Below are 23,019 nucleotides of genomic sequence, written 5' to 3' on the forward strand. Positions count from 1 at the left end.
CTTTATGTATGTGTGATTTATGAAGAGCTTAGACTTATAAAATGGTCAGTGCGAGTTAAAATGAATTGAAACGGTGCAATTCAAGTAAGTAATCACTGAAGTAGGTGAAGATCCTGAATTCAAATTTACTCAGATAAATACAAGTAGAACCATAAAACAGAGTATCAAACATAAAATTTATTGCAAGAAGTATTTATTTGTCTACCTTCGCATGCATTTAAGCTGACATGATATCCCATTTCTAATCCACACCACACCCTTAAGCTTTTATCTGAATAGACTTTCTACAAGATTTAGCAGTGTGTTGAAAGGATTTTTTTTTTTTTTTACTTTAACAGTTTTTCCTGTAGTGCATTTGTGAGATTTGATGACTGATAATTCGTCTTGAACATATTGAGGTAAGGAGTTTTTGCAGGATAGTCAAGCTTTATCAAACCAAACTTTTTTATTCATGTCTGTATGGACATTGCTTTGTGAACTGGTGAAGACTAATGTTAGGAGTCGGAAGGGAACCATCATTCCCTTTTAGACGAGTGTGACGAATCAGCATCAGTCCTGTTCACGTCCATCTGTCAGGTGTTTAGTGTAAACCCTCAAAACACCAGACATCCCTGGATATCTTTCACCAGGTGGCCAATCATCGTCATTTCACTGAAAATAAAATTACCGTAATTTCCGGACTATAAGCCACGACTTTTGTCTCACGCTTTTGACCCTGCGGCTTATACAACGATGTGGCTTATTTATGAATTTTTCTAACGGCCAGTAGGGGCGCTGGAGCAGAAAGGGTAAGCGTGAGACAGCTGGAATATATCGGTAGAGGAAGACTAATGTAACATCGTGCTTTGTGCATGAATAAAATTAGCTTGAACAGACCCTCATCATGGAGAATGCAAGAAGAAATGCATATGATGCAGCTTTCAAGTTAAAAGCAATCGAGCTGGCCGATAAAGAAGGAAACAGACACTGAGGAAGAAGACTTCATGGTTTCAGTACACAGGAGGAAGAGGATGACGGCTCTCCGTGACTTTTAACCGTATGTTATTTAAACCAGCCCTGTTAGTGTTGTTTTGCTATATTGCTGCTGTTCAGAAAGAAAAGCTACGGCATATTATTAAAACTTTAAAAACACTTTCTGTGTACCGTCTTTCTTTGTAAATATCTCATGTTTCAATGTAGGCACATGCGGCTTATACACCGGTGCGGCTTATGTACAAAATGTGTTTCCTTTAAAAATGTAGAGGGTGCGGCTTATAATCAGGTGCGCTCTATAGTCCGGAAATTACGGTATTTAGAATGAGACTTTTTTTGGTTGGTATATCTTGTTGAGATGCACTCTTTCAAAATACATTTATAAACACATTTTTGAATCAATAACCTTTCATTGAAATAAATGTACACTTCAACTTTAAAAGAACTACTGCTACAAGTATGATAGCAAAACCATAAGAAATACATTTTCAATCAACAAAAAAAGAGTTGAAACAAGTATACATTAAAATAAGTAAAAAAAACAAACATTGTTTATTGATGGAGACTCTTCATATGAGCATTTTTTTAACATGTCAAGACATGTTTAGCTCGCTTAAACAAAACCAGGAAAATACAAGCATTGCACCAAGATCCACTTGAAGGTTACTTTAAAGGAGGTGGTAAATCACATTTTGTAACGTGTTCACTATTTTAGTGTTTTTCTCATTTCTATACTTCAGGCTCTCTTCTAAATCAGCCATGGAAATACAAAGAGTTATTTCTCAATCATCACTAACCAAACACGCACTATGGACAATGGCTAAAATGAACAGAATATATATGTAAATTGAGTTTATTTATAATGTTCCCATTCTGGAGTTTTGATTTAAAATCCAATCCAGAGGCTAAACTCTGTTTTATCCATCACTGCATTCTCATACACTTCAATTAAAGTTTTAAAAGTGCCAGATCTTGAAACATCCCATGACAATTGTTTGAGTTCATCTTTCAAACAAACCTCTGCAGCTGCTGATGGACTGAGCCTTAAACCTTAAAGAATCGGAGGAAATGACCAACATGAATGTTACGATCTCAGCTGACGAGGCCAACATTTTGATTCATGTCTTCACCTCCAAATGGAGTTTCAGGAATTTATTTTGGGGCGTGAGACGGCACTGTCTGCTTGTTAATGCCTCTGTTCGTGTGTGCGTGCGTGTGTGTGTCTGTGTGTTGGGGGGACAGCGGTGTCATGTATCTCGAGTCGCAGCTTAATGGGCCAGTTAATAAAAACCAGGCCTCAGGAGACAGCTCCACTGTAGGAGACCACACGCAAAGAGGAGACACTCACTCCATTACTTCAACTGCAGAAGTAACAATCATTAACATCAATTTAAGCTGTGAAATACATGCAGCTTAAATGCAAAAATATCTATTTTCTAACAGAAATACCAAAGCAAATTTGTAAATATTTGGTAGATGATTAATGAAACAAATGGCTCCTGTAGGTTTACTGTAATGATCAGTGGCCAGTTTGGATATTAGCCACACAGGCAGATGCCCAGGGCAGCAACAGAAGAGGGGAAGACACTAGCGCAACCTTTTAAAACTTAACTCATCTGATCCCGGAATAAGTTTTATGTTGCTTTTATGAACGTGTAGACACCCCAAAGATCAGATTGTACTGAGGAAAGGAACATGTGAAAACTAGTTGCTGAATTTAATTAAATTGAATTTAAAAATATCATTCAAGTATTTTCAAAGAGTTGTCGTGTGATGCTGTGGGCAGAGAGTATCTTGAGTAGTTGTCGGTCTTTGAATGAATCTTAAGACACCTTTTGACTGACGACACTGTTGCCATGAGACGGTCTCATGGCTATCATGACATGCTAACAGCTCAATATTCGGGCAGTAGAGACGATGCTGTGCGGTAAACATGGATTTGCAGTCGTAGTCCATGTATTACTTGGGATTTTGCAATGATAATCAGTTGTTCCTGGTTCTAAAAAACCCCCACATTGTTCCTACAGTAATAGATCCTAAAAACTGTCTGACCGTAGAAAAGTAAGAGCAAAAAATGCTTCCAGCTTAAATGACTTTAGGCTACCATCAGAATACCAATATGTTAGCTTAGCATTCCTTTTCTGTATTTTAACATAAACTAGTTTTCTCACCAGAAACCAATCGCAAGACATTTTTGCAATTTTTTTCTAAAATGATGAGAAAGATGCACATTTTTCTATTTAAAAAAAGTAATTGTTCCCCTCAAAAGAAAAATAAAGTAAAAAATCAGCTACAACAGTGGAAGACCAGTTACTGGAGCCAAAATGTTTTTACTTCAGTATTGTTGACAGCCCTGAGTCATTCAGTCTGACGTAGCTGATGTGCGTTGCTCTTCCATGGTTTCCCTCAGTGGTTTTTTTATTGTACATTTTTTCAATCACCAGTAACAGTGAGAGCAAGGCTGGGCTACAGACAGTCTTTGGTGAAACAGTTGGAAACACAATGGTAAGGTAAAGTAGTACGGTCAGTATGTGACCACATGGGGAGACTGAGGTCAGGTGTCGTTTTTTTTACCCACCCCAACTCTGTAATGTCTTTATCAGTCTACGTGCTAACAACTTCACCAAATAAAATGACAAGTTATTTATTTTAAATTTGTATTTTTTAAGACTGTATAGATGGTGTTTAGGTATTGTTAATAATGTTTCCCAATAAAACATAATTTTCAAATTTTCTGTCAACTTTAAACCTTTTTTTTTTTAAGTCAAAAACCTGATGGGCTGCTGGATGACGGTCCTAGCGCCCCCAACCAACGGACTTGTTTTCTGAAAACCCTGCCTTTGGTCTCACTTGAAGGTTTTTGTAAAACTCTGCAAAACAGAGTGTGAGCTGTTAAGATTTGTACAAGCAGCTGCAACAAGTGAAAGTTGCAAAGCGTATTGTGATGTTACAGACGAGATGTCTATTGATGCGTTTTTAATAAAAAACAATTTGTTATGCCGCTTACATGGCACCTTCCTGAATAAAAAAGGAGTTAAAGTAAGCCCAAACTAAGCTCTGCAATACAGCGGATTTAAACATGAACTCCTGATTAGTGATTCTTTTGCCCCTAGGCCAACAGGTATCTTGATGCGGACTTCGTTTTCTTCACATCGTTTTAATTTGGCCGTAGCTTTGATCAAGACGATCTCAAGCGCTGGACAGGCTGCATAAGGTTCGAGTTAAGCCAGGCTCCCTCCAACCCAGTAGTCCCATCTTTGCCTGTTTGTTAACAAATCAGAATATGAGCAGAATTAGATTTAAATGGAGAAAAAAGGAGAGACCTTTATCAGATCTTTTTTATTATTCTACTGGCCAAAATTAACTGATGCAGCAAAGATGATTGAAAGCAGAGGGACGCCTTTGTCCGTTCAGTGTCCACTTTACTTCTGATGTACTGCAGGGCCCAAATTGTTTACGGATGGGCCTCTAATCGGATCCAGAAAGGTATATGCGTGTGTGTGTGTTTGTGAGTGTGTGAGGAAGAGGTCTTGGGGAATGCCAGGAATGTCTATTGTTCAGCTTGGGAAGGAGTGATGGGGGGCAGACTATTGTGCTTCATGGTTCTTGGCACCGCAGACCTCAGCATGCCCCGTTCTCCAGGGAGCATGTGGTTCAAAAATCCCAAACAACGGATGTGTGGTGTGTGTATGTGTGTGTGTGTGCGTGTGAGCTTTTTTTTAACCCATCCATCTCTCTGCAATAACATTCCAACCAATTAGATGAATGTTTGGGTGTGTGTTGGTGTGAGTGTGTGTTGTGTCTACTGCCAAAAAAGCTCCTGACAGTCCCAAGCAATTTACTGACGAGAAAAACAAACCAAAACAAACAAACAAGAAGGAAACAAGAAGAAGAAGAAGAAAAGAGTGAGTCAGCGTTCAGAGGCAGAAGCACTGGCCAGTCAGAGATTGAAGCTTGGGAGGAACAGATGAAAACAAGCGTTTCACATGCGCAAACAAACTGTGAAGCCGAGCGGCGGATGGGATCAGAGCCCCGAGGGCTTAACTTCAAGGAGCGATTCAGGAGTTGGATGTTCTGATCAGACTTCGCTGTTACCGATTACACTGATTAGATGGACCCCAGCTACATCCTTTTTCGCTTCTTATGGGTTCAATTATTAAGATTTAAAGTGAAAGACCAGCTGTAGGGAAGCCAGCAGATGGCAGCCTGGTATCGGCTGGATCCCACTCGCTGAGATCCTGACTTTCTGAACATGTGGGAGGTAAAGTGAGGTCAAGGTTGTTTGCGAGGCACATTTTCAAACAAAAACGAGGCCATTCGAAATGTTTTACACCATAAAAACATCACGCAGTCACCGAACACTGTGTTTTGTCAAATGCCGTCATTCAAAAATCATCAAGCAAATATGCTGACTAGTTTTCCATTTACAAATACTCAAAGGCCAGAAGACCTGAGAAGTGTGGAAGGTTGATACCACAGCAGCAGATCTTTAATGTGTTTTGTTGCACTCTGTGATTTAGAAACTAACAGAAGTATTTTGAAGTATACTCTCTGAGCTACAGAGAGCCAGCGGAAGGACTTGAGAAATGGGGTGATGTGCTCTATCGTCTTAGTTTTAGGAATCAATAAGATAAGATAAGATAAGACACACGCAATGCGACTAAAGATAAACACACGGACGAATTTCTCTAGATCTTGCTGCGACATTAGTCCCTCAGTCATGGAAATGTTCTTTAGGTGATAGAAGGAGCAGCTTTATACTTTCTTTTTTTATATATAATTATATTTATTGGTTTTAACGTTTTGACAAACAAACAAATACAATACAAGACAAGAACAAGAGAACAATCCAGCTCTTAAAGTTACATATTTATATACGAGCATATGCGTACACATACACACATATACATACCTACCAAAGAGAAAAGAAGAAGGGAAAATAAAAAAGACAGCAATGGAAAACTTTGTACTTTCTGATGTGGAGACATTATAGCACACCTGTATCTGCAGCACACAGTCGAGAAACAACAGTGACCTGTCATTTTACTAGTCGCTTTTAGTTGGTAAAGTAACCTGGTAGCTGTGTCTGTTTTCAGGTCTCATCATATTGTTGCCATAAATGAGCTAATGTAGCTTTAGCTTTTAAAAGTGTTAGACGTCTCCTGTGTGAAAACACCTCAAGACTCATTAAGATCAAAATGACAAAGGTTCCCACCGTCATGTTTTACAACCATGTCTTGCATGTACTTCTGTTGTTTTCAGGTCTGAAAATTGTTAGGAAACTGTAGTAAATAATTATTTTGTTCATCTACAAATCCCAGCCTTCTTTAAGTTCCAAAAAGATGTAAAAGTGTTTGTGCTCATTTCTGAGGAAGATCATTATCACCGTAATGGCCAAGAGAAATCCATGTGCTAGCTCCTTTGTTTTTCTACCACTTTTCCCCATTTCCATCCTTTCGTGATCTCTTCCTCTCCCTCGTCCGGGCTTCGGCTAAAGCCAACATTTAGCTAATGTGGTGCGGGGATCAAAGAGTGGCCTGAGATCAAAGAGCTTTGTCACAAACAGCAATTTACGCTGCCATGACAAACATAATATCATCCCTCTTGTAATTACAATTTTGATTTCTGCACGCAGACTTCTGCAGCCACTGTGAGCACGTTGTGTTGCCACGTAACTCCAGCCTGGGTCAGACTGGGATGGTTCCTGCCTTTTATCCAGTGCTTGTGGCTGGGATTAGCTCTTTTTGGAGTTAAAGTAAAACATTCAGTACATTTATTTTTTTACGGGAGATAGTAGATGTTCTCTCTGGTTTGATGATCTCTGATACCTCAAGTCCATATGCTAAATACACAAGGACTTCTATCTACAGCTAGCAGTGCTAAACATGCTAATAGACTGTGAAGACATTTTAAAAGTCGTCTCTACAATCATGTCGCTTTTATTTTTAAAGTGAAGTCATGTCAAACTGCAGAGATGTATAACGTTGACTGCTCTCTCTCTTACACACAGTGTGACGACGCCTCTGGCCTCAATGTAAATAAATACGATAAATAATTATCTATTGCAGATACGGTTTCCAGACTGTCTTGTATTCTTTGTAGGTGCTTTTGCTCAGCATTCCCCAACTTTTGATTCATTTTTTGTTTTTGTTTTGTTTTCCTTTGGACCAGCTTTTTCACCAATGTTATGCCCAGTGTAGCAGCATGGAGAAGTCCAGGACCGAAACCTTTGCAGATGAGCTATGTCCGTCAGTCACTTATTGAAAAACCAGCAAAGATGTGACAGAGTTGACCAATAGCAGCTCTTTGGAAAAACACTTTGTTAGCTAATTTAATAACATTTTCAGTCAAACTGGCTTATTCTTGATATTTGCCACAGAGTCAGCAAAACAAATTGAAACGAACTGAGAAATTTTACCTACGTTAGTAAGCTACATACAATCTAAGTTACAAATGTGTTTCTTTTTTTCTGGTATGTTGTCTGACATGCCTCTTTCTGGTTTATATTTCAAATATAGGAGTCTAGAAATGCTTAAGCGGTGTAAAGGAAGAAGTAGTTTGACAAACCCAAAGCATTCAAGCTAAAATGAGCAACTATTAACAACTATTTAAACGTCTGCCTTTCCAGCCTTCATGTTATAGACACCTGCAAGTTAAAAAGAACAGCTTCCTATTCAGATCAGCAGCTGTAAACAAACTGTTTAGTCTTTTGTTCCCTTCCTATGAAAGCTGCTTCTTTTCACACAAAACGCATTTCTTCAGCACTTTAGCTCACATTAGCCGGACAGGAAGTACCAAGGAAAAACTTTGGGAGGAACAGGAAATGATACATTTGCTGGAGAATGCCCCTTTGCAGTGTTTAAAGCTGCCCAAATGGAGTAGCTGACACACACACACACACACACACACACAGACAGAGACAGACAACAGATTTAACAAAGGGTCTCAGAAAACAGGAAGAACTGAGGAAGGAACATTTCCAGGTTGGGAGAACAAAAACCACCAGAGATTTTATCCCCTTACAGATATACACCAGAAAAAATAAATATCTGAAAATATTCCATTGGAAAAGTACTGCAGTGGGCATTACTATATTCAAGACATTCCCTTTTTCAGAGTTTATTTTCTCATTAAAAAGATTTGAATTATTTGTTTACTTGTCATTTCTATGTATGTTTAATATTGCATAAAAATACTGCAGCGGTTAAATGACAAATCTGCAAAATGTACCAATTTCTTCACCCGATTAATTGTCAGAATAATTGATTACTGATAGTACAGTTCTAATATATAGAGATTTATTTATATTATCCATTCTATTATTAGTCTAAGTATTATTCAATAAAAATAAAATTTGAAAAAAAAAAAGATGGATGATCTCTATCCATTACCAACCATTTTTTTAAAATCTAAATCTGCTAGGGTATGAATAGTTTTGGGCTCAACTGTATATCTTTAACAAATATAAGTGAAAAATTTTTTAAGAAGTGTAAGAAATTTTCAAGTTAATAGCCGGACGTTAATGTTAGAATATAAATCACTGCTCCTTTAGATAATAAATAAAAAACCAAATAAAGAATCTGAACTGAATTGTATATCTAATGTTTACTTTTCTGCTGGCGTAAAAAGAAGGAAACTCTGGAGTCCATTCAGCTCTCGAAGCTTTCACTCTAAAATGTTTTTGTATTCTTTGTGGCTTGTTTGTCAGGTTCCACTACATTCTCTAAAAGAAGGGTCTGCCTGAAATACGAGGGCGGTTAACACCAGTGTGGCTTCTCTTTGCTCCTTAGCTGCCTTGTTAAAATGCCAATAAAGCATCAGTAGAGAAATAAAAAGGAAAAACTGACCAAAACACAATGCCGTCTCACCCGGCGCTGAACTGCTGCGCAGGCCAGTAAATTCCTGCGGTTAGCCAGATTTAGCTTGCAGGCCTTCCTTTGGCCTTCCTTTGGCCTGAGAATTACAGAACGGTACAGTAAGTCAGAGCTAAATTACTTTTTGTGTAAAACACGAACAACACTGTTGAGGAAGGAGGGCAGCCTTCAAGTGGCATGATGGGATGTAATTTTGAGACTTAATAATGTCCTGAACAATGGAAAGCCTGTAATCAAACTTGCAGATAGTTTTGCCCTTTTATACAGCGATCATGAAAATGCTCCTGATGTTTTTACATGTTTTCTTGTCCTTTTAAAGTCAAACTTCTATGTGCTTTTATTGGATTTCAAATACGACTGAAGTGATTAATTGTTATAATCATGATGAATTGATTATGGAAATAATCACCAATTAATTTAGTAATTGTTAACTGGAATACACTGCAGGGCTTTCCCTGGTGTATGATGAGCCTGGTGGGCCACCAGGCTTTACTTATGCCCCCCACCAGGTTCTTTTTAAGACTTGTGATCACCTATCAATCTTTCAATAACACATTGTTGTCAAGTGATATTTTCAGATTTCCTGTAAATGTAAAAAACATGACAGGCCGCTGGATGAATGACTGCCAACCACCGGGCTTAGCAGGTCTTCTGGGGGAAACCTGGCACTGACTCACTGACCCAACATTTTATGAAAGAACAACAAATTCAGAACAAAAGCTAACATTAAAATCAACAAAAAAAATATACATTTTGTATGTATGTATGCATCCTCAAGTGGAATAGTTTTAATTTGATCAGGTGCAAAATGTTTCTCCAATGGTGCTGACTTAAAGAAGGCTGAATATTAATTCAACACTCAACGTTCATATTTAATTCATTTAAGAAAAGGGAAAACAGTTTAAGTTTCCTTCCAGTTTTCAGTTACATACTAAAGTATCGTGCTATTTTACAGCATGATATTTTAAATGCTGTAAAATAAAAGAAACACTTTAAAGTTTGTGGTTGTAAGCCGACAAAAATCAGAAAAGTTAGAGGAGTAACTTTAACTCTACCAATCCACTTTGAATCACAGATCTGCCTCCGACTCACGTGAAGCAGAAACCTTACACCAAAGCAGCTTTTTTTTCCTCCTTCTCTGTTTTAATTCCATCTCTTCGCCAGCTCCACATTTCCTTCCCCTGCATTTACATCATATAATTAAATCCGCTTTTTTTTTCTTGCCCGCTCCATCAGCTGAAAAGGCCACTTATTCAGGAGCGAGCTGTAAAACGGAGGACAAGGAAGGCCATTACTGGCTAATTTCCTCGAGGCTCCACAACAAATCCAGCGAGAGCCTGAAAACAGAACCGTAAAGCTGCTTTCAATCAAAGCTTTGGTCATTTGAAATGTAAGTGGCCGTAAACCAACAGGTCCTTGATAAAACCACGTGTGTAAAATGCAGATCAGACACCGAGTATAAAGGATGTAAAGAACCTCAATGAATAACAACCTCTAATGGCGAAGAAGCAAAATGACTCGTGTGTGTGTAGAAAGTTTCAAATGGATATTTAGATGTACCGATTACAGTATCGTATCTTATTCCACTCCTGAGTTGCCTCACCCACCTCATACCTCCTCATATCTTTTCACATTTCTTATAAAGTCCCGTTAAGAAACATGGAGCTCCTTGTTCCAACATGGATGCCCTCCTCTCCCCCACCCCCCGTGTCATTAAAACAGACGGTAATGAGTTCTGGTTTGTGACTCAGGTGCCTTTCCCACTGTTAAAACTATACGAGAGCCAGGAGTTCACCATGTGAGCGTTTCATCATCGCTCAACGAGCCGCTTGTTTTGCTGGCCGGCCTAAAAACTCCCACGTCACCGTCCTGGAGGCTGTCCTGTTGCTATGGTGACGACTCAAGAGCCAGACAGAGACATGCTATGAGACAACTTGTGAAAAAAAAAAAACCGAGGTCAAAGTGCAACGCAGTTTGACCTACATGCAAATTTTGCCGGACGATAAATTGTCCCAGAAGTTATTGCGATAAGCGATAATGTTGCTCTTTTGAGACCTTTTTCAAGGAATGTTGTGGTAAGGGCACAATAATGCAAGAATCCTCTAACTTTGACTAACTTTAAAGTCTAATAAACTGGATATTTTAAATGTCCAAGCAGAAAAACTGTTTATGTTTAAAAAAAAGAGGAAGAAACGGGACCAAACCGCCATAACGAAGGTTGTTCTCATCCAGTTTTTGGCATAAAGAGGGACAGAAAAAGGTAAATAATGTAAAAGGAAATCATTGAGTTCATTTTAATTCAGCATGTGAAAAAATGATTCATTACTTACTGTGACAGGCATGGCCTACTTAATACTAATTAAGATTTGGTTATCTGTAGGAGCGCACCGATGGCAGTTGTCTGACCGATCACCAATCTTTGAAAATCAATTATCAATTTTGTTCAATATTGATTTTTTGTCTGAAAAGTAAGGATGCACCGGTATGAAAATTTTGGCCAATATTGATATGCAATATTAGTATTGCTCTCATGGCCGATAATCAATATGTACTGATATTGTCTATATTATAAATGATATATTTCACTATCCTCCTTGAATAAAACAACCACCACTGAATTCAAGTAACACATGACCAACCTGCTACATCTGCTTCCAGACACAAAAGGCTACAAGTTAGAAATTAATGTTAGTTATTAAAATTGACCCAGTTTTATTTTTCGGATCGCTAAATAAAAATGACTAATATCAGCCGATACCGATGTTGGTGCCGATATATTGTGCATCCCTACTGAAAAGTCACAAAATATTGTGAATAAAGTTGCTAAGTTCCCATCAGTGTGTTGATTAAAGAAAAGCGCTACACAAAATAAAGTATCTCATTTTAACCAAATCTACCACAGTATTTCTTTGAATGAAAAAAAAAAACATTTTTGTTTTTAGGCTTTAAAATAAAGAGAATCAAACTACTACACAAAAGTAACGATGTCAAAAAGCAAATACTTTGCAACCAAAAGACGTTACTTTATCAAAAAGAAATGTCCTCACGCTGTTAGCGTCACTCTTTGTGAAAAATCCTTGCATAAACTGCAAGAAATTATTTATTTTTTTACCTTTACATCTTAAAAACAGTAATTCTTTAGCATAAACTGCATGGGGAGCGTTAATCATCTCAGAGTCCAGGTAAGTCTGCAGGAGCTGCAGAATGTTCAAATGGTGTAGTCAAAGCCCAGATCAGTGATAAAAACACGGTAGATAATTTATCTTCAAACTCACAATTAATCACTATTCTGTGTTGCTCTGTCACATAAACTCCAATTAAACATGATGTTTGGAGTCGTAACGTGACTAAATATGAATCACATTCACGCACCGCAGCAGCAGGAAAGTCCCATACAGTCTCCGTACCAGACTGCAGCACACTGATGAGTGACATGCTCATCATAACTAGTAGCATTCCTGGGATAATTTCCATCCCATCTGAATCGCCACAAATTATTCATCCTGCGGATTCTTATCATTTGAGATTGGTGTGGCTGCTGCTTCGACAGAACAAACCTCCCTGCAGACGCCGGACCCCCATTCCAGATCAAGAGACGTCGCTTCCAAACGGCTGTCTGAAAAATCCATCAAATCTTTTACATCACGTATGCGACCTAATCCAGGTGGGATTATCTCCTCTCTCTTCAGAGGCACGATGTGTTTACACACGGCGCTGAATTTCAATCAGGACAAAGGCTCCATGGTTCGCTTCTGTTTCCAACATTTTAAGTGATGAAAACCTGATGCAGAAATGTGCTAAGAGTAAGGAAATATTTAAACAGTATCCCCATAATTAAAAGTTTAGGAGCCAGTTTAGTTTGTTAACCCACGTTTTCTTCATGTTTCTTGCTCTCGCTGTGTATTTTGGCCAACTTTCTCGCTCTACTTTAAAGCAACGCCCACCGTTTCTCAAGCATTTTTCTAGAAATCCTTTGACACTTTAGAACGCATTAGGCTGCATCTGCCTAAAAGCTTCATTTGTTCAAACATTTCTCAACGCTGATTCGACGTCTCGGCTGTTGGAAGAGGTAAAAAAAAAAAAACTCCTGCTGCTCATCTAAAACCTGCGGCTGTAAATGTGGAAATGTTGTTACGTGACCTCAGATCAGCGATGGCGGTTTTACCCACATCCTCTAATCAAAGGCTGAGATGCCAACTGAATAAATATATATATATATATATATATATATATATATATATATATATATATATATCTATATATATATATATATATATATATATATATATATATATAAAATGCTCCTGCTGTTCGTTTCTCTTCCAGAGCCATAAAAATTAACAGAGGCTCAATATGTGAGAAGTGGGAAAACACACTTTCACATCCTGTATCAAGCAAACTTGTTAGCAAACGTACTATGAATCGGAAAATCCAACAAAACCTAAACGACACGCCGGCCATGACGTTTAAAAGTTGAAGCTTAAATCAAGGATTTAATTCATGGGACAAATTTATATGCATCACTGAGATTCAGTTGTTCATCCCCCATAATAAGAGAAGTTCATATTAGAAACTACTTATAGGTTCAGCTTTTTCCAGCCTCAAGCTACAGGGTTTAGTTTTCGTTGGTTGAACTGGGATTAGCTAAAGAGTACACAGTTATGTTTTGGTGTTAATAATTCCTCACTACTGTTTAGTTTAGCAGGTTGTAAACATTTGCAGTAGCTGGTATTTTACTATTGAGCAGTCCCTCCAGGTTGTTGCAATGTTTTTGTTTTTCACCTTTTTCAAATTTTTGCATATCAAAGCTTTTAATACTTTAAATCTTTATTTTTGCCATAACATGGTCTCACAAAAAAACACACACAAAAAAAAGCTGAAATAGCTTAATTTTTCTTTCTCATCTAGTTATAATCCCTCCAAACGCTGCATCGTTGTCCTGCTGCTGTTGTAATGGCTGAACAAAGTAAAAGAGACAGAGACAGCAGACACAGGAAGCGCACCCATGACTGCATTTACACAGTGGAAGAAAATCCTACAGAACATCTGAAAATGTTTTTGTTTTTTTTGTTGTTTTTTTAAAATGAGACCAAATTTACCGTTTAGCGTCACACATGCTATTTTTCTTGCAGGGTTGGTTTTCAAGAGGCGTTGTGAAACAGGAAGTTCAGCTAGAATGGGAGCAAAGGGGACCGGTCAAAAATTCAGCTGAACTGCAGTGATTGGTCAGAAAAGAAGGAAATGCAGAAAACATTAAGGCGATTGGTCAGATTTGGGGAAATGTTGCGACGACTATTGGAAACTTTTGTTGTAAACCTATAAGGAAATGTAAATAAATGAAGAACCTTGCACACATAAACAACAACAGGGCATAATGAAACAGGGATATAAATCCAACGCTGTAAAAACAGACGCAACAACACGTCTGAAACAGCAAGCTTGCTTGAATAAAACAGTATTTAGTTTTTAATAGAATCAACCAGGTGAGAAGATGCCTGGCGCTGGTGCTGCTGTCTGAACGGTTGGATCCGCTCCAGGCCTAAAATGCACCATGGGAGACAAATTAACAGCCTGAAGACCTCAGACTGCAGGTAGGCTGTCAGAAAAGGATGTTTCATCAAGGTTCATGAGGCCTACGCCTGCATTTCTTCCAGAAGAACATTTGTGAGGTCAGACGCTGATGTTGGATGAGGGGATCCGACTCTCAGCTCATTCCAAAACTGTTCTATTGGGTTGTGGTCAGGAAAAATGGCTGAAATTTATCTTTGCAAATTAGCAGTTAGCAAACAAGTCCAACGTCGCCACCTCTAGGACTGAAGTGGAAACTGTAGAGCACAGAGTAAAATGTTTGACCACAGAATCCCAGCCGACATCATGTGTTTTGTTAGTAACCGACCTGACACAATATCTATTAAGATTTCCTTACAATGTGTCTGGTAAACAGAATCCTAACAGGGAACGGACGATCATGTCCTCCTTCCTTTCCCACCGCTGTGAGTCAACGTCAACACAAGAGAAGAAGAAGAAAAGTGACTGCGGCACATCTATTTCTGTTAGCCAAAAACTCCCTTTTAGACAATTAGAATAAAGCTCCAGTTGTCTGAATGCGTGTTTACCTCCTCACTGTGAGCTTCAGTATCCTGTACGACCCCTTGATGAGGATGAGGGCTTCCTGTCGGCTGCCGTAAAGGGCGGAGCCGTTAATGTTGATGAGCTCATCTCCAACCTTCAGCCTCTTGCAGTGCGCAGCCTTCCCTCCATCCTCGATCTGAAGACAAAGATGGGATTCGGTTCAGATGAGGAAAAATTAGCTGGAAGGCTAACAAGGGCACATTCACACAAAGAAAAAAAGAAGAAGAAGAAACTCGTTGTTAAGAATAAAAAAATAAATCCCTTCAACAATCCCATGGCGCAGTCAGGACGACTCCTTTAAAACCTGTTTTTGGAGACATTTTTAGTTAAACTGTTTCCGTCCCCATGGCAACCTTGCCCGGGAGAGCATCTCCAAAACAGCCCAAGTCAAAACATCCCACAAACCCCGTCTCATTCCCCCGTAACAAGCTCTGTGTGTGTCTGTGTGTGTGTGTATGTGTGTGTTTGGCTCAGTGGTGAGGACTGAATTGTTAATGTATTACTGGGATGTTTTAGACTGGTTTAAAATAAAAAATAAAATAAAAAACAGATGGGTGTGTTGCAGTGTGAGGCAAGGCTAAATTCAGACATAAATCACTCACAAGAGACAGAATCCCAGACAGACGGTGAAACTAAAAACAAGGAGGAAGATTCAACAGATGAAGCACGACCCACATGTGGAGGCCTTCAGTCCTCGACGCGGCCGTCGCGGGTTCGATTCCCGGACCCAGTGACATTTGCTGCATGTCTAACCCCTTCTCCTTCCCCCTTTCCTGTCAGCCTACTGTTGTATAAGGGACACTAGAGCCCACAAAAAGACCCCCTGGTGGGGAAAAAAAAACAAAAAACAAAAAAAACTAACTGCAGCCACAAAATGTTTTACTCACTTTAAGAAACATTTGGGAATGTCTCAATTAGGTTTTCTGCAGGTTGCACCAACTCAAATATAAGACTTTATAAACACCATTGTAAATAGGATCGAAGACAGAAACACACACAGGGAATCATGCGGTTTGGTGACAGAAGTGAGCCAATGTCTAACATGAACAACTGATGATAAAGTTTTCACCTTTTCGAGCTAGCTAGCAAGGGAATATTAGCAGCTAGTTACTGCAACCACCTTGAGTCAAAGAACGCAGTGAAAATCTATTTGTGAATCGCATTTTGGCACAAAGGTAAAGTCCTGTGAGAAAAACGAACATTACATAGAATATGTTAAATTAAATAGTTCCACCACAACAACATTTAAGACCTGTGATTAACGTACTTAAGGTCTTAAATGTTAAATTTAAGACTTTTAAAGATGCGCGGACACCTTGCTACCTATCAATACCAATAATGAAAGAGAATTTTCTAATACTGAGTCCGAATCCGTTTCTTTGTCAAAATCAAGGCTTTGTATTGAAAAATAAAAAACTAAAGCAGCTTTAAAATGCAGAAACGCAACACCTTATATTTCATCAACACCACATTGCGCTTATTCCAACGACATTCCAGCAACAAATATTTCCTCTCTGTTTTGATATGTCTTGTTGATTACGACTGAATATAGTTGAAATAGTGAAAATGAAACAGTAGCAGAATAACACTTGTGCTCAATATGGAGTGCAAAAGTTAAAACACGACAGCACTGGTATTTTAGCAGAAGTTCAGAAATTGAGACATTTGAAAAGTTGAGACATTTGAGAAATTTGTATCACAAAAAAAAAAAAAAAGGTTTTCATTCATTTTTTGCAAAAGAATGTGTAAGGTTATTAAAATGGAATAAACAAAAAACATGTTTATAACTGAGGACAGCAACAACAAGCAAAGTTCGAAAGAAACATAGCGGCATAAAAAGCACTCTAATCCGTGAACTCTTTCCAGTCACTTTGTTTTTTTAAAGCTAGACACACAAGAAGGGCTCCGGCTGAGTCGAAGGCATTCGACAGTGTTTATTTTCACTTGTTTCTAATGAGCTTTTCACTCTAAAAACAAACCAGAGGCCAAAAAGGCCTTCAGCAGACAACTGTTTATCGCTGCTCATAATGTGAAATATTGTTCACACACGCACACACACACGCACTTACCCTCAAAACACCAGAGTGGTAAAATGACCTTTCATTATGCAGAAATGCAACAGATGTAGCACCAACGAAATAAACTCTGTTGGTGGAAGATTACAAAATACACAGGAGGGGGTCAGTTCCCGGTCCTGCTAAAACTATCAATGTACCGTTAAGCTCTGAAAATAATCCATCGGTTTCCCACGGAAACGAAACTATGGGGGTGGGGGATGGAGGCACATGAAGGTGAGGCAGGATGAGCTGGACGTAAAACCAGCACCAGAAGGTATCAAGGCTCAAACAAATGATTCAGAGAGGGCAGAGGAAACGGCAGAGAAGAAAGAAGGAAGGGAGGAGACGACCTCAGGGGAACGAGCTGTAATTTGTCCGACACACACACACACACACACACCTGTGGATTTTATATACTCAACCCCAGCATGCAGACATGTGGGGCATAATTAGAGAGTGGTAATAATAGAGTTGATTATGGAGCGTATGTTCCTACGTGCGAGCTGATGAGGTCATTAACCAAAACGCCGTTCTCTGGAGGGGATGGAAGTTGTTAGCCGCTGCTGCCGCTCGACAACAAACACCTCCAGACAGAAAACCAAGGTCCGACTTCCAACAGAGAGACGCTTAAAGTTGTTGCCGGTAAATAAAATTAACTCTGGCAGCTAAAACGTAAGCTTCTTGCATCACACAAAAAGCTTGCGCTTTAAGGTTTTGCCGTAACGCGGTGTGGGGTCCCGCAAATGAGCAGTCATTGGTTTATTTTCCATTTACTTGTTTGCCCTTTACTTCACCCAGGAAGACCCCACCGAGATCTCTTTTTTTCCTGAGATTCCTGGTCATGTGGGTGGCACATGTAATAAAAGAAAGATTTAATGTAGGAGTCTTAGATTAAAAGGAGAGAGAGAGAGAGAGAGAGAGAGAGAGAGAAGGGGGAAAAATGTGAAATGTGTTGATATAACTTTCCAGAGCTGGACACTCCTTTCTCACGGATCCAGGAATGTGTCTTGATACTCGGAAGGTGCAAAAGGTGAGTCGAGAAGGCGGTTGGTTGCACCAGATCTTAATTTTCTTTGAAAGGAGTTGGAAATCATCATCGTCCTTCAGTCTCAGAACTGTGCATTGCTTTCTGTCAAACAAAGCCTTGATAACACGCATCAAAGTCTAGTTAAAATTTGGCAAAATGTTGAAACGTTCAAGGTGTGGGAAAACATTTGCAAAGCAAATTCAGAATTTGCTGCTCAAATCTTTAAATATGCAAGTTCCTGAGTTAGAACAGTGAGGGCACAGAAAGGCGTTTCAAGCAAAAATATTGCTATAATATCAATATTTCTAGTAAAATGACAGTCCTATCCACCTCTCCCTGACCCATTTCCTGGCTGAATGTTGTAAACATTGCCCACTAAATATTTGCAACATTGTTTTTGAAAGATCACAAACATCTTTTTAAAAAAACTTTTTTTCTGAAAGACAATCAGATTTTTACAATGTGTTTATTTATTTCACTAAACGCTGATCAAGAAAATAAAAAAGACAACTCATTTAGTAAACAATCAGACTGAAAACACCGTGTCTAAACATGTCCCAGAATTAGGTAAAACTAAGAATAATTGTAAGAGTAAACTGAACAGAGTGTAGCTGAAACTCCAGTCCTTAAAAGATTTACACCTGGGTGTCCTGGTGGGCAATCACCCAGTCCTGGTGATTGCCCACCAGGACTGGGCGTAGGGGATAGCGCGACCCACGTTTGGAGGCCTTGAGTCCTCGACGCGGCCGTCGCGGGTTCGATTCCCGGATGCGGCGACATTTGCCGCATGTTTTCCCCCTCTCTCTCCCTGTTTCCTGTCAGCCTACTGTCATATAAGGGGCACTAGAGCCCACAAAAGACCCCCTGGAGGGAAAAAAAAACAAAGATTTACACTTGAAGCAAAGTGCAGTAAAGTGAGTGAAGCACCTTAGTTCATGCTCAATTAACTTTAAAGTGCCATCATCAAAGAGTCATATCAAAACAAAGAGTCGACACCAATTTGGAACAGATACAAATTTGTTGCTTATTGTGAATGAAATGCACAATGTTAATGACAGTATTGACCAAAATAATCACAATTATGATTCTTTCCTTTCAGTTAACTCTAGTAGACTCTCCAATCCCCTATTTCACACACACACACACACACGCACATTGCCTTTGCTCAGAAATGGCCAAAGTTTCCACTTTGTAATTGTCTCCTAGCGAACTGTAAACAACGGAGACAGATGACCGGTCAGTTCCAGTTTTCTACGATGGTTTTGTAAAACTCAATCTGGCCTTGAAAAGCCCCACGCTAGTTAGCAACTAGGTGAATTATCGCCTCCTTGTGGATCAAGACACACAGATGGTACACTTTAAAGATTCCTTCAAGATTCATAAAATATTCCTCAAACTTTCAAGTGACATTACAATGACTTTCCACCATGTCTGAACGAATCAACGAGGAAAGGACGAAATGGCTAAATGTGTTGTTGTCTCAAAGTTAGGGGTTTCAAACTTTAAATATTATGTATTTACTCCATTACATACTGCTCACTTTTTAGTCTTACCAGCACTTTTAACCTCCATCGTTCGAAGCAGTAGTTTAGTGCCATGCCCTCTAGTTAAATATTAATTGTCGGTGTGTTGTTGTTTTTACTATGACTTGCTGTAAAAATGAATTGCCCTTTTGGAAATGAATACAGATCTGAATCGGACAAGTCTTAGTTTTAAGCTACAGCCAAAGATACAGATTAACCGAAGCCAACAATGTGTGCTTTCATTCATGTGTCATTAATAACCCCTACAACAAACCCCCCCCAAAAGAAAGTCACGAAGCAGAGCATACACCAACTGTATGCACACAAAGCACAGAAACAACTCGTGTGCCAAATAATCACAGAGGATGATAAGTACCAGCCTACCTCTGTTTTTTTACGTTAACATCTGGTGAAAGAAGGTTTTCTTCTTAGTGTACATAAAATAAGCAAATGACCTGACCAATGTGCCTGCCTGCCTAGTGTTAGGTGTGTGTGTGAGCCTGTGCCATGCTGCTGTCTGTGCCGTGGGATGTCCAGACTGGGTGAGGTCAGCCCCGGCACATGGGAAACGTGAAAGAATGCCCTCTCTGTACGCTCAAACATGCACACATCAGACACACCCTTTCAAATTTAGATTTAAGGAGCTGCTTTTTGAGGCTTTGTGTCGTGGTGCAGTGCCAATTTCTGAAAAGATGGAGGGAATATGTAGGTAGATAAACAAAAAAAAACACAAAAAAACCCCCCTGAGTCTTCTGAATCTCTATCACGGACTAGTAAAAGTGATCAGCCTTGGTCTGTAGGTTAGTAACAGCTGTCTGTGGAAATCTGATGGAGACGACGAACAAGACAAATAAATGTGCAACACAAAATGCTTTGGAGGTCACATTCACGTATGTGTGGTTGTATTTCCTGCGTCATAGTAACACTATCTGTTTACACAGTCACGCTGTGGGAACTGGACTTGCCTATGAGGCCAATAATCGAGACCCGTTAACATAAAAGAATAGATTTTATGTAAATGACTTGGTTTAATGTTACAGTAACAGCGAGGGTAAGCGGTTGGGGTGCTTCATTCGATGAAAGTTGGCATGAAGCCTTTCAGGTGGCGGAAATGTGGGTCTGTATCCATTAGCTACTGTCAGTGGGTCCCTACACATTCTTCCTGACTCGTGAAGAATCAGGTTTCTTGGTCGATGATGATCAGTGTTACTTTTCTGCCCCATAGTAGCCGTGTTTCCGTCAATGCGTATTTTGACATATCGGATTAGAAAAGGTTGATGGAAATGTCAAAATTCGAGATAACTTCCTCAATTTCATTAACAAAATGTTTCTATGTTAGCTTAAAGGCAGAATGAAACACATCTGCCGAGCAAGTTTTCGTGTAGCGAACATTTACCTTGGATGACTGATTGGCTTTTTCCATGTAACGTCGTCAATGCTAGTTGACAATTAGAAGTTGCCCGATACTAACACATTCCTGAAAATCTCTCTTCATGTTTCTGAGGCTTTCTGAGGTCAGTGCTGGTTTTTCAACCTCCACTTCCTATTTATTACAGCCGTGCGCAACACCAACATCTGAGGAAATTACGCTCTGCGTAGCCTTGTTACCCACTGCCAAGTGAGTAAACAGTTAACCAGACAAGTCAAAATTAACACTGATGTCATTCATTTCTCTCTGAACATAACGATGGAAACGACTGGTGAAGACGAAAAAAGGAAAGAAAAACACTTGAGAGTAATCTGAAGACTTTCTCTCTGAATGAAGACATGAAAACCGTGACATGACGGCGGCCGCCAAAAGGGGTCTTTGTGCCCCTGCTATTGTCTGTTGGGCTCCCATGAATAACCACCATGTCCCCAAATATGTGCAGAAACACGAGTAGAGGAGCTGGAGGATTCACTATCACTTCTTTCAAAAAGCTCTGAAGGTTATTCCCCACGTTTTCTGTTTTGACAGCTCCTAAATTCGTCATTATTTCCACTGACCGTTCAGGGGAGTTTATTGCCCCAAGTTGGAGTTGCTCTATGTGTGGCGATTTCTCCAGAGTGAGGCTAAGGACTGGGAATGAAACATAAACTCAGTGTTTGTATGTGGTGAGGGGGTTACTACCAACTATCCAAATGGAAGTTGAGCTTAACCGAGAAGAAATCCCGACCATTTTCAGTGGGAATAAGGTGTGATCACAGATTGGCATTACCCATTTACAGAAAAGCACATCCTCCAATTCAAACCGCTGTAATTTAGCTGCGCTCTACTATGACATATGAAGTTTCCAGTAGTAGCCCAAAGAGGGCGATAGTGAGGCAGTTTATACACAGTCTACCTAGAAGAGGAGAACGACAAAACAGCAGAAAGGATGGAATAACGTGATTGCCCACCAGGACTGGGTGAAAAAACTATTTTATCACCAAATTTGCTACATGCTTTTGTTTTGGACTCTGTGGGCTTCCGTAGTTCATAGTGACATCAGCAGTATTTTATAGCCAAGGGCCATCAAGCTAAAAATGAGGGGATTTCTGCTACCAGCACATTTCTTTGGGCCTCTTCAGTAAATATTCATATTTTGTGCTATAAACACAAAATCTCATCAAATATTTTTCTCTGGTTTCTTGTGCAAATATTTTAGACTAATTTAACTTACGTACTAGTAATACTTCAGCGAGATATAGGAGTTGGCTGCACAGTGGCGCAGTTGGTAGAGCTGTTGCCTTGCAGCAAGAAGGTCCTGGGTTCGATTCCCGGCCCGGGGTCTTTCTGCATGGAGTTTGCATGTTCTCCCTGTGCATGGTGGGTTCTCTCCGGGTTCTCCGGCTTCCTCCCACAGTCCAAAAACATGACTGTCAGGTTAATTGGTTTCTCTAAATTCTCCCTAGGTGTGAGTGTGAATGGTTGTTTGTCCTGTATGTCTCTGTGTTGCCCTGCGACAGACTGGCGACCTGTCCAGGGTGAACCCGCCTCTCGCCCGAAACGTAGCTGGAGAGGAACCAGCAACCCTCCCGACCCCATTAGGGACAAGAGTGTCCAGATAATGGATGGATGGATGGATACAGGAGTTGTTTTAAGTACTATATCCACTTTCAGATGTTTTCCCTTACAACGTGGGAAAACGCCTTGATAAAAGTGAAATAGTCTGCCAGTGGAAATAGTACTTTTCATCGACATTAAGGAATTACTGACTTCAAACAAGCTCCTATATTTTGCTGAAAAGTTACTTGTACGCGAGTTTGTCTTATTCCAAGTGTTCTAAGACATTTTATGGTTTTGCTGTGGATTCAGTTCACCTTATTTCATTTATATTTTCAGGAAATCATAATGAGGTCCTAATCATTCATTTAAGCTCTACATGTTAAAAAAAAGGCACTAAACATCTCTAAGAGCCTTTTCCTTACACTTATAGCATGACGTTCTTCATGTCTTGCATGTATGGAAAAAC

General features: G+C 39.5%; 1 protein-coding gene across 3 annotated transcripts in view; it reads right to left on the reverse strand.

Annotated features, from left to right (window-relative positions):
- Positions 1-23,019, reverse strand: part of shroom4 (shroom family member 4) — a 75,084-nt gene that overhangs the window by 31,962 nt on the left and 20,103 nt on the right. For all 3 annotated transcript variants that reach the window (XM_044097019.1, XM_044097020.1, XM_044097021.1), the window contains one exon: positions 14,963-15,114. In XM_044097019.1, coding sequence (XP_043952954.1) covers positions 14,963-15,114 — 152 coding nt within the window. The remainder of the gene's footprint in view (positions 1-14,962; positions 15,115-23,019) is intronic.

This window comes from Gambusia affinis, linkage group LG18 (genome assembly GCF_019740435.1).
Source record: "Gambusia affinis linkage group LG18, SWU_Gaff_1.0, whole genome shotgun sequence".
Classification (NCBI taxonomy): domain Eukaryota; kingdom Metazoa; phylum Chordata; class Actinopteri; order Cyprinodontiformes; family Poeciliidae; genus Gambusia; species Gambusia affinis.